The sequence below is a fragment of the Eretmochelys imbricata genome, chromosome 1 (assembly GCF_965152235.1).
Source record: "Eretmochelys imbricata isolate rEreImb1 chromosome 1, rEreImb1.hap1, whole genome shotgun sequence".
Classification (NCBI taxonomy): domain Eukaryota; kingdom Metazoa; phylum Chordata; order Testudines; family Cheloniidae; genus Eretmochelys; species Eretmochelys imbricata.
The window spans coordinates 18,600,035-18,616,704 of record NC_135572.1 but is presented as its reverse complement, the minus strand read 5'-3'; the positions used below and the strand labels follow the sequence as shown (position 1 = coordinate 18,616,704).

At 45.2% G+C, this 16,670-nt stretch overlaps 1 protein-coding gene across 4 annotated transcripts in view; it reads left to right on the top strand.

The window, feature by feature from the left end:
• The window catches only part of TENM4 (teneurin transmembrane protein 4), a 448,178-nt gene that overhangs the window by 291,594 nt on the left and 139,914 nt on the right, over positions 1-16,670 (top strand). For all 4 annotated transcript variants that reach the window (XM_077842124.1, XM_077842106.1, XM_077842098.1 and 1 more), the window contains one exon: positions 14,737-14,922. In XM_077842124.1, coding sequence (XP_077698250.1) covers positions 14,737-14,922 — 186 coding nt within the window. The remainder of the gene's footprint in view (positions 1-14,736; positions 14,923-16,670) is intronic.

Below are 16,670 nucleotides of genomic sequence, written 5' to 3'. Positions count from 1 at the left end.
TGTGCATCATATGGACCAGCGGCCCTGGCTATAGCTATGAAAAGGTCAATCAGCACAGTCAACCAAATTGTGGTAGTGTCCTTTGTGAGTGCTCTTCAGAGGAGAAGAAACACAGGGCTTCCTGCACCCTCTATCCGCAATATTGAATGGTCATAATTGGCCCTTAACCTGCAGCCTGAGAGGTTCTCAAAAAGGCAGCAGATTTTCCTGTCTTTTAAAACTCAAATAGGTCACTTGCTTACAACTGAAAGCCCACCCTGAGCAGCATGAACGGCAAACCAGTGACTTGGTGTCAGGAGTCAGATTTGACCACTATTGCTTGATACTCTCTCTTGTCTAGGGCGCTGCTGAGACATCTGGCAGACTGAGTATGTGGATGCAGCCAGCACTATCTCTGTGATCTACCCTGTTCTCAAATCCAATTGGGATGTGTTCAAGAGCAGTTTGAGACAGTTCTTCTCCAGTGGGGGTGATCAGATAGCAAGTGTGACAAAACCAGGACTGGGAGAGGGGAAATTGTTGCCTGTATAAGACAAAGCCCCAAATATCAGGATGGTCCCGATAATATCGGAATGACTGGTCGCCCTGCCTCCAGCACCTCACTCACTTTACTCAGCAAAGGCAAATTAGACATCAAGTGGTAGATGGTCTAGATCAGTGGTTTTCAAACTTTTTTTTGCATGGCCCACTTGAAAATTGCTGAGAGTCTCGGCGGACCACTTAATGATCTTTTCAAACGTTGTTTGTACCATTAGCTAACTATTGTAAAGCGCTTTGGATAAAAGCACTATATTAAAAAAAAAGTTAATAATAATTAACATTTTTTTTCTACACATAAAAGCACACAACTCATATTTTAGTATCAGTAGACTTACCTTTCTAATGCAATGGATGTGCCCTCTCTCCCACGCCACAGCAGCCACGGAGCTGAGGCTGAGAAGGAGGGCCGTCTCTCCCCAGCAAACGCAGCCCTGGAGCTGGGGAAAGTCTCCTTTTTCTCTGGCCATTGCAGCCCTGCACATCCTAAATTCCTCCCACCCCCTCTTCTCACCCTACTGCCCCCTCCCATCTACCCCCTATTCCCCCAAGGCCCACCTCACCTTGCATGTGTGTCTTCTCCAGGGTCCAGACACCTAATTAGGTGGGTGGCCCTTCATTCTCTTGTGTGCTGCCGCCCAGGCGCACATCTTAGAGAAAACTATCCACGGACCACCTGAATGGAGCTCCCGGACCACTGGTGGTCCATGGACCACAGTTTGAGAACCTCTGGTCTAGATAATATAGTCCTGCCGTGAGTGCAGGGGACTAGACTAGATGACATCTCAAGATCCCTTCCAGTCCTATGATTCTACGGTCAGGTCAGTTACATCAAGCAGAAGTTTCTTGAGCTCTTTTTGGACAATTGCTGACTTCTGTCAGAGGACAGCTCCTCTAATTCTCTCCCTCAGTGGTCACTAGAGCATGAGGCTGCTGACTAGAGCAGGGTGGAGAAAGGTAATTCTGCATCTCAGAGGATTTTGACATTTGGACATTTGACATTTGGATTTGTTCTGATTTGGAGCCCAAACCAAACACTTTAAAATTCTCAGTGAAAGGGAGTGAAGCTTCCGGGCAGTCTGCCTGGTGGCTACCCCAGAGCCACAGACCCTGAAAGCCTTGGGGAACGCCACCTGGTGGGCTGCCATTGACCCTGGAAGTCCGAGTTGCGAAGGAGCCATGAGCCTAGCATCTTGGGAGCTTGCTCTCCCAGGTTCCCCCTCAGACCTCTTGACAAGCTGTGGAGGAGCTGAAAGCCACAGCTCCCAGGGCTTCCAGGCTTCTGGCTCTCCTTCAGACTGCCTGGCAGACTGAAGATAAGCCAGGGGCCTGCAACCACTGGCACTTTGCTCTTCTCTGCTGCCAGGTAAGCTGCAGAGGAGCCTGGTAGCTTGAGAGCCAGGGCTTCTAGGCTCTCGGCTTCCCATCAGTCCGGTTTCCCACCAGCTTACCTTCCTGCCTCCTTGGCAGCCTACCCAATGTACCACTGTAACTTCATCAAAATCAAACTGTTTCACCAAAACATTTTAAGTTCCATGAATGGCACTTTGTGACAGACAAACCTTCCATTAGAGAATTCCCAACTAGTCCTTCTGTTGAGACTTCAGGCCCCCAGGGCAGGTGGAGCTGGGTTCCAATTGGTTGGCCTGAATGCATGAATCACTAGGCGGGATTCTCTAGGCCTGTGTTATGCAGGAGGTCAGACTAGATGACCAGAACAGTCCCTTCTGGCCTTTAAAATCTCTGGATGAAATTCCTTGGTTAAAACTCCATGTAGATTAATACTATATAGATACACTATTATTTCATTTTATATGTGCACTTAGAGCTTGTTGAATAAGCACATTTTTATTAATCAGAAAACAAGTGACTGTATAAAAATATACTTTAAATCTGATTAGTTTTTCAGGAGGGAGAATACTTTTCTTCCTGTACCGGGGGAACTCCCATGGATGCCTATGGACATTGCATAGAAATTTGGTGTCTGATCCTTCATCACTGATGACAGGGAACTTTATTGTTCATGTCAGGCACAGGTGCAGGATCAGACAGTCAGCAAGGAGAATACAGCACACTGCCGGTAAAGCCAGGGAAGCAAGCGTTCTGCTTAAGAGACAATATGTTACTATGGAGATTGCAGAAGGGCTTGATAAGATGTCATGCAGCTTTAAAGGAAGCAAAAAGGAAGAACTGGAAGACTCAGGATTGATAATGGGGTATGGTTCAATGGACACCAGGGTATCAGTGACTGAAAATCATTACTATCTAACTACTGTTTCGTGATCTGTTTGAAGCGATTATAGTGTGCACTGACCGGTTATCAGTAGATTGATGTCCACACTGTAAAAACCACCATCAAAGTTGGCACTAATTGGTATCCTTTTAGCAGCATTAGCAGAGAGGTCAACATTTGAATGGGCCTTGGAGAATGTAGTACTCTCTTTTCCCATAAAGGTGATTTTTCTAGGTCAGGGTTGAGGAATATTAGCAGCATGGGGAAAGGAGGAGGGGAAGCTTTCAGTGCTGCTGTTGGTGTATACCAGCTGTGTGGGTAAATAAAGGACTCAGGGAGCTAGTCTGTGTATAGGTGTAGGTGTATTGATCTGGCACCTTTCACCAAAGCTAAATTTGCAGTATGTATTTATTTAACAAAGCAAAAAGAATGATAAAAATAATATTAAAAGTTCCAAATTGCAGAGAAGAAGCTTACCTGCAAAAAATACGCTCGCAAACTAAGTTGTGCCTGATCACACAACAATACTGAGATCTGAGCAATGAAATTACAGTTGATTCTAGCAGTTGCATCGGAGCATAGTTTGTTCAATTTTATTTATGAAACAAAACCGAATTGAACTGAAATTTGGAAGGGAGCAAAATGTAATTCTTACTAATGACAGAAAGGGTGAGCAAAATGCTTTACTGCTATCAAAGTCGTTTTATGCTTGTGGACAGGGAGAGGAAATTAAATTTAGCCCAGAAAAGAATCCCTGTTAGGAGCCTCATTTATGCAGTAGGAATTGTTCCTGCTCTGGGAAGCTTTAACCCACATCCCAGAAAAGGCTAAGATCCAATTAAACATCAAAGGCTCAAACAAAATCCTGCAGGTTGGGATATTTAGTTTTATTTAACGAAAGTTAACCCCAGGAATAAAATCCTCGGAGACGTGGCATTTCATGCCCAGCTATCCGACAGTAAGTGACCATTTAAAATAATGTTCAGAATAATAAATTTAGAAAAGATTGACAATGGGAAAGAAGTAAATCACAGCCATTTGGGAGAATCTGTAGACCATGTGGTGGTCAGCCCCTCAGGATGAAATTAGGGTATAGAGAATCTTATAAATGTTACAAATGTTTGGGAGCATATATACAGCATGTTAAAATTGCTCTTGGAAATGTGATTTGTTTTTATGACCCTCCTAATGTCTCAGTTGGTAGTACTGCACGTTATATAGTTACATAGAATTTACTAGACTGGCTTACAGCATTCATCCATTAAGTCTACTGTCTTTTCTCTTCATGGGAATCATGATCACTGTTTGTATTACTGTAGCACCAAGAGGCCCAAGCAGGGTTCCATTGTGCTATTTGCTGCCTGTCCACCCAGTAAGAGACCGTCCCTGCACCAAAGAGTTTCTAATCTCAGTAAACAGTTGAAGGAATTACTATCCTCACCCCACCCCCAACCCATTAGGCAGGTGGAGAAATGAGGCACAGAGAGATGAAGTGACTTGTTCAAGATCACATAGAAAGTCTATGGAAGAACTTAGAGTTGAACCCAGATCTCCTGAGTCGCATTCCAGCATCTTAATCACAAGGCCAGCCTTCCTCCTGTGAAGGACAGTAAGATGGTCTTGGTGTTAAAGTCAGGAGTGGGAGCCAGGAGCTGTGGGTCCTATTAATGGCTCTACCCCATAGATGCCAACTCAGTGGGTGCTCTGGGACTGGAGCACCCATGGGGAAAAATTAGTGGGTGCTCTGCACCCACCAGCAGCCAAGCTTCCCTCTCTGCCCCCACCCCCCACCTCACCTCCTCCTCCGCCTCCGCCTCCTCCCCTGAGCGCACCACGTCCCTGCTCCTCCACCTACCTTCCAGCGCTTGCCGCCTCCAAACAGCTGTTTGGCTGTGTAGCAAGCTCTGGGAGGGACGGGGGAGGAGCGGGAATGTGGTAGGCTCAAGGGAGGAGGCAGGGCCGGGGCATGGATTTGGGGAATGAGTTGGAATAGGGGCAGGGAGGGGGCAGGGACTTTGGGGAAGGGGTTGGAATGGGGGCAGGGCAGGGGCAAAACGGGGCAGGGCTGGGGTGGAGTCAGGGCGGGGCCGGGGGCAGAGCGGGGTCAAGCACCCACTGGCGCTAGCAGAAGTCAGTGCCTATGGACCATAGTTTTCTTGTGTGATCCTGAGAAAGTCACTTAACCTTAATGTGCCTCAGTTTCCCCATCTGTAAAATGGACGGAAATAAGTCTATCTCACAGGTGTGCTGTGAGGTTTAGTTCATTGAAATGCAAAAAGGGCTCAGGGATCCTCAGATGGAAAGTGCTATGGAAGTGCAAGAAGTGTGTCAGTGTATTGTTGTAAGAGACAATGCTTCAGACGACCTGGAATAGTGCAGATTGTGCTTACCAATGGGCCTTGCTTTATATCACACTGCACATTCTCTCCTGTCAGTTCAAGCTGAATGCAGGCTGATTAAGACTAATGCTGTGGTAAGCAAAAGAATGCAGGGAGGGCCTCTTTTAGGACCACAGCCAGTAACGCTGAGTGTGTTGTAGTACATCAGCACTAATCAAAAAGTCATGTGACCTTCAATTAATGATATTAACATAAATCACGTAACCATTATCTAGTCATTAGTGGGGTGGGGGGCTTTTTAAAGGCTTTACATTACAAATTTGGTAATTCAATGGCAAGGAAAGGGCTTCTAAAGTTCTTCTATTGGATTCTGCTTTGCAAAATGGTTCGAAAGGTTTTTAAAGTCTTTTTTAAATGAGTTAAAAGGTAGCACCGTTCAAAAGGCTAATTAGCTTTATGCCTTCCAAAATCCTGCTTTCACTATAGGTCACAATCAAATCATGGGAGTTTCTTGACACAAAGGAACACCTTGGATAATGCATTGATGTCCAAATACTGTTAATTATGAAGCCTGATTCCCTCTGTTCCCCTACCCCGACCCTGGTACATCCCACTCCTACCTTTTTCCATTCCTGGCTCTGTAAAATGATCACGGGCTGTTTATACAGCGCTGCTCCCTTCACCAAGTGTAGCATTTAGTACTGTGCACTATCTCCACTCCATGCTTCATTTCTGAAAAAAATCTCTACAGCGCTGGAAATTGCCTGAGACGAGCCAACTTGAAACCAAAAAATCCCAGTTAAGACAGGTTTTAATTATTAAATTTTCTATTAATATGTTGAAGGTCAGTGGAACTGCCCCAGTTTTCAAGAAGCTCTGGGCAATTTCACCTGATCTTATATTTTAGCACTAAATCCATACTTATTAAAGGATTTAGCAGGTAGGTCAGAAGTGGCTAAATCTCTGATTCTGCTTCACATGAATACTGAACATTTTTTTTCTTCATCTGTACTGCTCCTCACTACGCTGGAAATGTTTAAAATTCTGCCATGTGCATATTAGGCACTTAATTTTTTTAAACATGTAGAAACCGATTTGTGACAAATTAAGTAAAAATTGGCGCAATTATTCTTTACCTCCCACCTGATTCTGTTTTGAAACACAGGATTATACCATATGCTGCGGTGAAGGCTATTGTGTATGCAGTATCAATTAAAAGGGGTCATTCTGACATTAAGATCTGGGAGTCCATGAAGGAAGCATTCCGCAGGTAGCGAGGTGCATGGTGGGGTTTTCTTTCTTCGGGTGCATCATAGTCAGGGAACCAAGCTATTTACTTTCTAAGGGAAACACTGTGGTCAGCCTCTATGAGGATGTGCATAAATGGAGGGGGATACAAGAATCATGTACTTTCGTCCTTGCATCCTGCACAAGAAATAGCCAGAATCCCATTGGAATGAGGTGAGGACAGAGTCAAAGCTCCCTTTCCCCCATCTCACCTCAGTGAAAACCAGAGCTGGTCAAAGAGAGGTTGGATCCTCCTCCAGGGTGGTGTAGCTGACACACTTGTGCGCTGCCTGGGAGCCCCCAGGAATATCATGGCTGAACCACAGCCCATTCTCACACCTACTAATGCACTCGATAGCTCCTTGGATATAGACTACCCCAAAATCCATTCAAAAGGTTCTGCGTGGTCACAGAAATCACCAAATGCCCTCACAATGTAAAATTAAATGAACTCAGTCCCCTAATGTTGCTTGACCTTCTCATAAAGAAACTAGGGAAATGCAGCCTAGAAGGTGGGTGTATAAATGGTTGGAAACCTGTTCCCAGAGAGTAGTTATCAATGGTTCACGGTCAAGCCTGGAAGGGTTATGTCAGGTGGAGTCCCGCAGGGATCAGTTCTATGTCCAATTCTGTTCAATATCTTCGTCAATGATTTAGATAATCGCATAGAGAATACACTGATAAAGTTTGCAGACGATACCAAGCTGGGAGGGATTGCAAGTGCTTTGGAGGATAGGATTAAAATTCAAAATGATCTGGACAAACTGGAGAAATGGTCTGAAGAAAATAGGATGAAATTCAATAAGGACAAATGCAAAGAATTCCACTTAGGAAGGCATAGTCAGTTGCATACATACAAAATGGGAAATGATTGCCTAGGAAGGAGTACTGCGGAAAGGGATCTGGGGTTATAGTGGATCACAAGCTAAATGTGAGTCAACAGTGTAACATTGTAGCAAATAAAGCAAACATCATTCTGAGATGTGCAGGAGTGTTGTAAGCAAGACACAAGAAGTAATTCTTCCTCTGTACTCTGCGCTATTAGGCCTTAGTTGGAGAATTGTGTCCAATTCTGGGCACCACATTACAGGAAAGATGTGGACAAATTGGAGCAAGTCCAGAGAAGAGCAACAAAATGATTAAAGGTCTAGAAAACATGACCTCTGAGGGAAGATTGAAAAAATTGGTTCTGTTTAGTCTGGAGAAGAGAAGATTGAGAGGGGACATGATAACCGTTTTCAAGTACATAAAAGGTTGTTACAAGGAGGAGGGAGAAAAATTGTTTTCATTAAACTATGAAGATAGGACAAGAAGCAATGGGCTTAAATTGCAGCAAGGGAGGTTTCGGTTGGACATTAGAAAAAGCTTCCTAACTGTCAGGGTACTTAAGCACTGGAATACATTGCCTAGAGAGGTTGTGGAATCTCCATCATTGGAGATTTTTAAGAGCAGGTTGGACAAACACCTGTCAGGGATGGTCTAGATAATACTTTGTCCTGCCATGAGTGCCAGGGACTGGACTAGATGACCCTTCCAGTCCTAGGATTCTGTGATTCCATGAAATAAACTTGACTTCTGCTGATCAGCTGGTTCATGCTAATTAGTGTAGCTGGTTCAGTAGTGAGGGTGGGGAGCAAGGCGTAGTGTTAGTGACCTACAAGCCCCACACTGGTCAGTTGGAGAACTGGCTGAAGCTCTAGATTTTCCATTTCTTGATTCCCCCTGCTGCTGTAGAGGTTTGGAGGGTATTCCGCAGTTCTTTGGACAGCACCTTTGCTTTCTACCCAGCACTGAGCCAGGCCTTGGGAGCCAGCCACCACCTTGTTTTTTTTCTGTTATTCTGTTCCATAGGGAAGGGACATCAGGACTTTCCTGGGGCACAGGTAGAGATGGGTCAGATTTTCCTCTCCGACATGCATGGACTGTTTGGAGCCGATAGGAGCCCCATTCAAGCTCAGAATTTGGCCAGCAGTTTGTCCACAAGCTCATTTGAATTCCTGCAAGGGACTGCAGGCGTCCGTGACAGCAAAGAAAGAAAAACAGTATGGAAAGGATGTAGGAATATACAATGCACCTAGGAATAGGCTGCGGAATAGCTAAGCTATTTGTACAAACAGTAAAAGAGATTAAAGATGAAAGGAAATATTTAGCCACCTTTTGGGGACAGCTGGTGTGAAAATAGTTGTTAACAGGCAGGGCTTTTATACTCAAGTGGAGTGTTCTAGCTAAGCTTAAATAGGCAGGAGCAGCATAATGCAGCTGGCCAGAGCCTATGGATACAGTAACAGGAGAATTAAAAGCTTTTCTTCTACTGATTCACTCACATGACTCACATGTTAACTAATCACACTCTAATTTTAACAACAGAATTGGGAAACTTGAAAAAAAATGTGTCTCCGATTAAAAATGGAGATGGCAAATTCTATCGCTCGGTCCAAATGATAAAGTAACAATTCACCTGCCCTCTTCAGTAAATCAGCCTTGCCTGTTTCAAGTTGCCTGCAAAGACCTGCATTTAAAAGAAAACCTAATCTCAAATCCCCTTTGATCATGTCTCTGAGGCCTACCATAAAAATAAAAGCTACTCTGGCTATTTAATCATCCATTAGACACCTGTGAGCACAAGAAGATCAGGTTATAAAGGGCTAGTTGATGTGTGGTAAGCTGTGTGCTGTAAGGCTATTTAAATTGTACAGTTCACAGCTATTTTTAAACTGGCTGTTAAATGGAAGATTTAGATTGGCAAATGCCTGGCTTTCCTTGTCAAGAATCATTAAATTACACATTAATGTGACTACTTTTTTTTCCACAGGTATTGATATAGATTGTCAGCTGAGATTCTTTGTTTAGGGCTCTTTGGGACTAGAATCTTAGATATGTAGGGACAAATTCTCACCTAGAAAAATTCCATTGCGGTCAACACCATTTGAGGATTTGGCTTTTTTACACTAGAGGTGGAGAAGGTCTATTAGATCATGGGTTCTCTACCTGAAGGTCACAGCCACCCTGTCCTTGCCATGTTGCTAAAAGGGAGGAAGCTCTGACTAGATCCCAGCTAGATTGGAGGGTTTCTGCTGTGGAGAAGGAGGTTCTGGTGTAGAAAAGGTTCAGAATCACAGTTTCAGATCATCTAGTGCAAGCCCCTGCCACTGCAGAGTTGTCCTCTACAGTGCTAGTGGATGTTCCAGTTGAGATTTCAATGTCCCAAGCAATGGGGCTTCCACCCGTTTTCACAGAAGACTTATTCCACAGAGATTCACCTTTGGGAGCTTTTCCTAACACTTACCTGAATTTACCCTTTGCGTAGTGCCACTTCATTACCCTAGTTTCACACGTTTAAATAACTCTTATCAGTTTCTCAAGATGGATTCATAATAGCCTCCTTTTGTCCCCACTTTCATTTCTTCTCAGCCTTTCTGTAGAAATATGACCTGCTAAGGGTTCCTTTCTCCCAGTCTTGTAGGTAGAGTACAGGATAGGATGTCAGGAGATCTGGGTTCTCTTTCCATCTCTGCCACTGATTTCTTGTATGTCCATGTGCAAGTCATTTAGCTTCTCTTTGTCTCAATTTTCCTTGTCTGTGAAAAGGAAGGTGATGCCTACTTACCCCACAAAGGAATGTCATCAGACTGTAACCCACTAACATTTGTTAAAGTGTTTTGAGATGCTTGGATGGCAGGCTCAATATATGTGCAAAGTATTATTGTGCGGATGTTTATATAGCTCATTGCAGTAACAAAAGACTCAATCCTATAAGATGCTGAATATCTCATTCTCATTCTCTCTCTCTCTCTCTGGGTACTTAACTGGCCTTCTATTACCATAATATTTAAGCACCTAACCTTCCTCTGCAGCATGGGGCACGGGTCAGTTGCTAGTTTGAACTAGAGTAAAGGTGGATTCTCTGTAACTTGAAGTCTTTAGATCAAGGTTTGAGGGCTTTGGTAACTCAGCCAGAGGTTATGGGCCTATAACAGGAGAGGGTGGGTGAGGTTCTGTCGGTGCAATGTGAAGGAAGCTAGACTAGAGGATCATGATGGTCCCTTCTGGCCTTAAAGTCTATGAGTCTCTGAACCTGTTAATGGATTTTATCCTCACAACACCTATGAGATAGGGAGATGCTGTTGTCCCCCTTTTACAGATTGGGAGCCTAGGTACAGATAGGGTTGCCAATTTTCTAACTGCACAAAACCAAACACCCTAGCCCCCCGCTTCCCTGAGGCCCCGCCCCCTGCTCACTACATTCCCCCTCCCTCGGTGGCTCACTCTCCTCCACCTTCACTCACTTTCCCTGGGCTAGCGCAGAGGGTTGGGGTGGGGGGAGGCTCTAACTGGGGGTGTGGGCTCCAGGGTGGGGCCAGAAATGAGGGGTTCAGGGTGCAGGAAGGGGCTCCAGGCTAGGGCAGGGATTTGGGGTGCGGAAGGGGGTGAGGGCTCCGGTTCGGGGTGCGGGCTCTGGGGTGGGACTGGGGATGAGGGGTTTGGGGTGCAGGAGTGGGCTCCAGGCTAGGGGGTGGGGCAGAGGGATTCAGAATCTGGGAGGGGGTACCGGCTCTGGAATGGGGGTGCAGGCTCTGGGGTGGGGCCGGGGATGAAGGGTTTGGGGTGCAGGAGGGGGCTCCAGGCTGGGGCTGAGGCCGAGGAATTTGGAGGGCAGGATCGTGCTACGGGTTGAGGCAGGGGGTTGGGGTACAGGAGGAGGTATGGGCTCTGGGGTGGAGGTGTGGGCTCTTTTGTGGGGCTGGGGTGAGGGGTTCAGGGTATGGGAGGGAGCTCTGGGCTGGGACAGGGGGCTGGGGTAAGGGGGGGTGAGAGCTCTGGCTGGGGTTGTGGGCTCTGGGGTGGGGACAGGGATGAGAGGTTTGGGGTACAGGAGGGGGGCAGGGGACTCAGGGCTGGGGCAGGGGGTTAGGGCATGGGCTTACCTCGAGTGCCTCCCAGTCAGTGGCACAGTGGGGCTAAGGTAGGTTTCCTGCCTGACTTGGCTTCACACTGAGCCCCTGAAGCGGTGAGCAGATCCGGCTCCTAGTTTGGGGGGCCGGGCGGCTCTGCGCGCTGCTCTCGCCCGCAGGCACTGCTCCTCCCACCCCTAGGTTCCATTGCCTGGTGCTCATGGTGGGGGCAGCACACGGAGCCCTGGACTTAAATGCAAAAAGTCTTGAACTTCTTCAATCTCAAGGCATTTCTTCTCCTCTGGTTACGGGGTCTTTGCCATAAAGTGTTTAGTTTTTACTCTGTTTACTTTATTTTCTCCCAGACTTATCGTCTCACAGGTCAGCCAAAGAGAGCCAACTTTTTTCAGTGCAGGTGCTCAGCTTGACTCCTACATGAATTAATTTGAACATCGAATGCAATCACATGATACCCCAATAGGCCTAGTTCCGTGACTGTGTAGTCTGCTGATTAGAGCAGCGGGCAGGAAATAAGGATTGCTGCGTTCTGTTCCCAGCTATCCTACTGATCTGAGGGGCATCACTTAACTGGTCTGTGCCTCGTTTTCTCAGTGTGCACTGTGGCGTGACAAAACTCACAATCCCACATGAGAGTTGAGAGAATCAATTTGTTAATTCCAGAAACAAAGGGTAAAACTTTCAAAAACACAAGTGACTCAGGAACCTACAAACCTTTAAAAATCTGGGCCTTTGGCACTTTGGAGCCTGTGTTCCATTGACTCCTGAGGGCCAGATTTTAAAGGTATTTAGGCACCTACAGATACAGATAGGCTCCTGGTGGGGTTTTCAAAAGCACCTAAGCACCACTAGCCACCTACCTGCATCGTTAGGCTCCTAAATACTTCTGAAAATCTGTCCCTAAGTCACTTTTGAAAATGGCACTTAAGGTCATGAGTCACTTCAGTGCTTCTGAAAATGGTAGTCCAAGTACATTATTAGAAATTGAATGCTGCATGATTCAGCAGAAAGAGTTCAAGGACAGAAATGAAGGGAATTGGCTGGAGGAGAAGGGATGGATCGTGAGTTTCCAACCCTCTAGGATTGGCCTGGAGTCTCCAGGAATTAAAGATTTAATATTTAATTAAAAATTATGTCACGTGATGAAATCTTCAGGAATACATCCAACCAAAATTGGAAATCCAAGGTGGATCACTTGATAAATTGCTCTGCTCTGTTCATTTCCTCTGAAGCATCTGGCACTGGCCGCTTTCAGAAGACAGAATAGTGGGCTTGATGGACCATTGGTCTAACCCAGTATGGTTGTTCTTATATACTTATGTTCTTACAATTGCAAACACATAAATTGTAGTATGTGGCAAGCAGCTAGAAAGTTTGTAAGGCACTTTGTGAATGAGGTGTGTTCTACAAGGACTAAGTATTATTATTTCTTACAGTAATTACTCTCTGTAAAGAGCTTTGAGTGCCTTGAAGGAAAGGGTCCATTTAATTGTAAGGTCGTAAAACCCCTGCTGACTGGCTTTATGGACACACCAAATCTCCCTCTCCAAATCAGAATGAACTCAGCAACCCCACCAAGCATAGCAGAAGCACCTCAAAGTCTCTGTATATCTGAAGATCCCTGTCACTGGCCATATTAATTAGAAAAAGACTAAGGCAAGCTTATATAAGGGTGAATTTCAGTCAGGTGTGATGTTAATGCAGGCTGAGTAGTCCTGAATTTTTTATGTGCAGTCAGTGACCTGAAGCAAATGTTTCATCTGATACCAACCCCTTCTTCACCCACAAACTTCTAGGACCAAATCCTGCCCCTAATATACTGAGACACACAAAAGGGAAGAGACTGAAGCCATCCTGGGCTCCTTAGCCACGCTGGTGGGACATAACAGGATGGCGTGAGGAGTGGGAGGGAAATGTGCTCCGTAGAGCACCTTACTGCACCTTAACATAAGAGTGTCATGCACAGTTCCTCGTGCCTGCTAGCAGCATACATGCTTAGGGCTGCGGGGGCCTCTTAACACCCCAAGCAAGCTGATCCTTCCCCACTCAGCTGTGGCCTGCTAGCTGGTGCATTCGCCACTGCCCTGCCTGTCGAGTACTTGGCTAGAATTCTGTCCAGCTCTGCACGTGCGCACTGAAAGGAAAAATGTTCCTGTCCCCTCTCCCTATGCCCTCCTTCCTCTCCCCCCCCACCCCCCGTGAGGGTTATAGCAGAGAGAGTCGTGTCCCTAGAAACGGACGGCAGCTAAGGGGGATTAAACACTGAACTGCTGGGCAGATTCGACCCCGTTCATATGTGCTGTGCGGAACTGCCAGGGAGTAGAGGGAGTCATTAGTCTGAGAAGAAGTCAAGGTGTTTGAACTCACATGTGGCTTGAAAGGGGGAGAGTGTCATTAGGTTTGTGTTACACAGATCGAAGGGAAGAAGTCAGCTAACCAGTCTGGAGTCCAGTGAAGCAGCAATGGAGGCATGTCATTTCATTTGCTGCGTAACGCCACTTTGGGGTTTGTTTTCCTGTGAGCCAGTGTCCAATGATAACAGCAGAAATAGGCACTTACCATCTGTGTCATGGATATCTGGTCCCCTCCAGCCCTTTTTCTCCAGACCAATAATAAAATAAGATGTAGATGAAAGGGCCAGGTTTTAGGATTTTAGGGCCAGATTTTCAACGATGCCAAGCACCCCACAGTCTCACCAGAGATCTGTGGGCACCTAGCACATCTACAGATAAGGCCTGCAGGGTCTGATCCTGCCAGGAGAGGAGTGCCAAGGTATTGAGCATCCTCAGCTTCCAGTGACATCAGGGAGAGTTGAGGACACATAGCAGCCCCGCAAGCAGCAGACCGTAAATCTCATCAGATAAGAGTATAGGCCCCTCAGTGCCCGGAAGAGGATTTTTAATGAGGGAGCAGTAAAACAGAGTCCTGGCTTCACCCACAGAGAAAACCTAATAAAAATGTTCTTTATTAACGTTAACCAAAACTAAAAGAGGTGATTTAATGAATCTCAGCTCCTGCATCATGGGATAACAAGCTGCAAATAAACTTTGCCAGTACTTAACTTTATCATTGGTGATTTATCAGTGCATTGTTTTCACACTTAACCAGTTTTTAATTAAATTTGACTTTTGTTCCGTTTGTTGGAAGAGCCTTTCCCTTTGGATGTGGTCAGCACAAAAGCTTGAGGAGTGTGATAGAATTTGAAAGCAAAGAGGAGGATCAATCGCAGCAGACCTCTGCAATCCATGTCCGTCTCTTTTTTCTAATCTACTTATTAGATTCTTATTGTCAGAAAGGATTAGTGTTATGAGCGGCAGGAATTCCTTTCATTCCCCGTAAGGCGAGGTAGTGAAGTGTGGCTGCTTTGTTAACAATAACATTCTGGATTTCTCCCCCGACCCCACCCTCTCTCTTTTCTCCTCTCCCACAGAGATTTGTGCAGCGGATTGCGGAGGGCACGGCATCTGTGTCGGAGGCACCTGCCGCTGCGAGGAGGGATGGATGGGCGCAGCCTGTGATCAGCGGGCGTGTCACCCACGCTGCAATGAGCATGGGACATGTCGGGATGGCAAGTGTGAATGCAGCCCGGGCTGGAATGGAGAGCACTGCACTATTGGTAGGGGGAAAATAATTTTAAAAGAATAATTGAGGAACAGGGAGAGGATGGGGGAGAAAAGAAGCATGCTTAATTGAATCTATGTGATTTAGTGTAGCATGAGCACCTTTGTTCTTGGATTTCAAGTTCTGACATCATACATTTTCATCTGGGAACAAGACAAAATGTCCTTTCATTTGGTGATGACCCGGTTAGATATATATATTTTACTATCAGAAGTGAAATATACATATATAGTGTTTGATCTGTCAGACACAAGCTGTCAAACCTTACCTAGATGCTTCAAAAATTGACTCTTGTAAAAGGTCTTTTCGTTGACCTCCAAGACTCCTCTGTACTGTGATATCAGCTTATTCAGAAACATGCAGCCTATTTTAAGTTTCTTTTACCCTGACTCACGCCATTATTTGCACAGTGACACGGAGAATTATATTCAGAAAATTTCTCGCTGATTTTCAAAGCTGTCTTGCTAATTCTCTCTCTGCCTTGCTGTCTCTCTAGGCATCTCACTTTTCTTTCTCACCATCTTCGTACATCTAATGCACCTGGCAGTTACCTTAAGCGCTGAACTTGTGGTGCACAGATCACTATTATTTATAAGGTACCATCAATCTGCTTAACATTATAGAAAGTGGCACTGTCCCTGCCTTAAGACATCTGTATGCTCATTAATAAAATTTACGCTGCCTCTTCATCTGAGTTAAGTTTACTCCCTGCTGCACCTTGCCTTTTCTTCTGAGTATCACAACTTTGCCCATTTGATCCCAGTTCAGTGGAGTTGCCTACACAACCTGTCCAAGTCACACAACTGCTAACATTAGTAGTATCCAGCCTACACTTAGATTCACTAATGGGTCTCAGTGACACCAGAGTGGATCTGGCATAGCTCAGCTGATGCCCAAGGAGTCATTCCAGATTTACACTAGTGTCACCAAGTGCAGAATTTGGCCCTCTGTTTTTTATCAGTTATTCTTACATTCATTTGTCAACATAGCTAAGCATCCAAGTTATCAGCCTGGGCACCATTCACACATGCAAAGATAGTTAATAACTGAAGCATAATCACAAATATTTTAATTCCAGCAATAGGATAATGCAACAAACCATGTTTGTGGCTCAGTTCTGGCTAATGTCCCTCTACCACATTATGGTTTTCACAGACATTCCTAAAGAAAAATGTCTGGCACTCAAAAACTCCCCACGACTCATTAGAAATTACATTCTGTTTTCTCTTCCACATGCCTAACAGCTTTCAGCTCTTCCCATTAACAGTGGGTGAAAATCCCTCTCACAAATGACTTTAAACTGAAAGGAAAGCAACCATGTGTTAATTGGGGAACTGTGGTTACGTAATATTGTTTCATAGTTCTATTTACAACACTGTGTTCACCAAACTGTAGACTTTGAGGTGATGGATAGCAAAAAAAATTCATCATTATCCTTGGGGAAAATACTTACATTTAGGGAAATGTCCTAAATCCAGAGGACAATTTAATTTGGGCTGTATTCATACACAAGAGTACCCAGTTCATACAGTGGATCTTATTCTATTAATGCTGATGCAAAAACAAAATATAAATTTCTTCGTAGTAATACAAAGAAAGTGTGTGATATTTTAGTCTGCAGCTGACAGACCAAGATTGCTTTCAAACAGGTTTTACCTTTCACACTAATTAAAGTGACCGTATTGTTTGCAGCACTCCTCATTCTTGGAATAGGGAGTCTACATTATCATGGCAAAGGCAAAC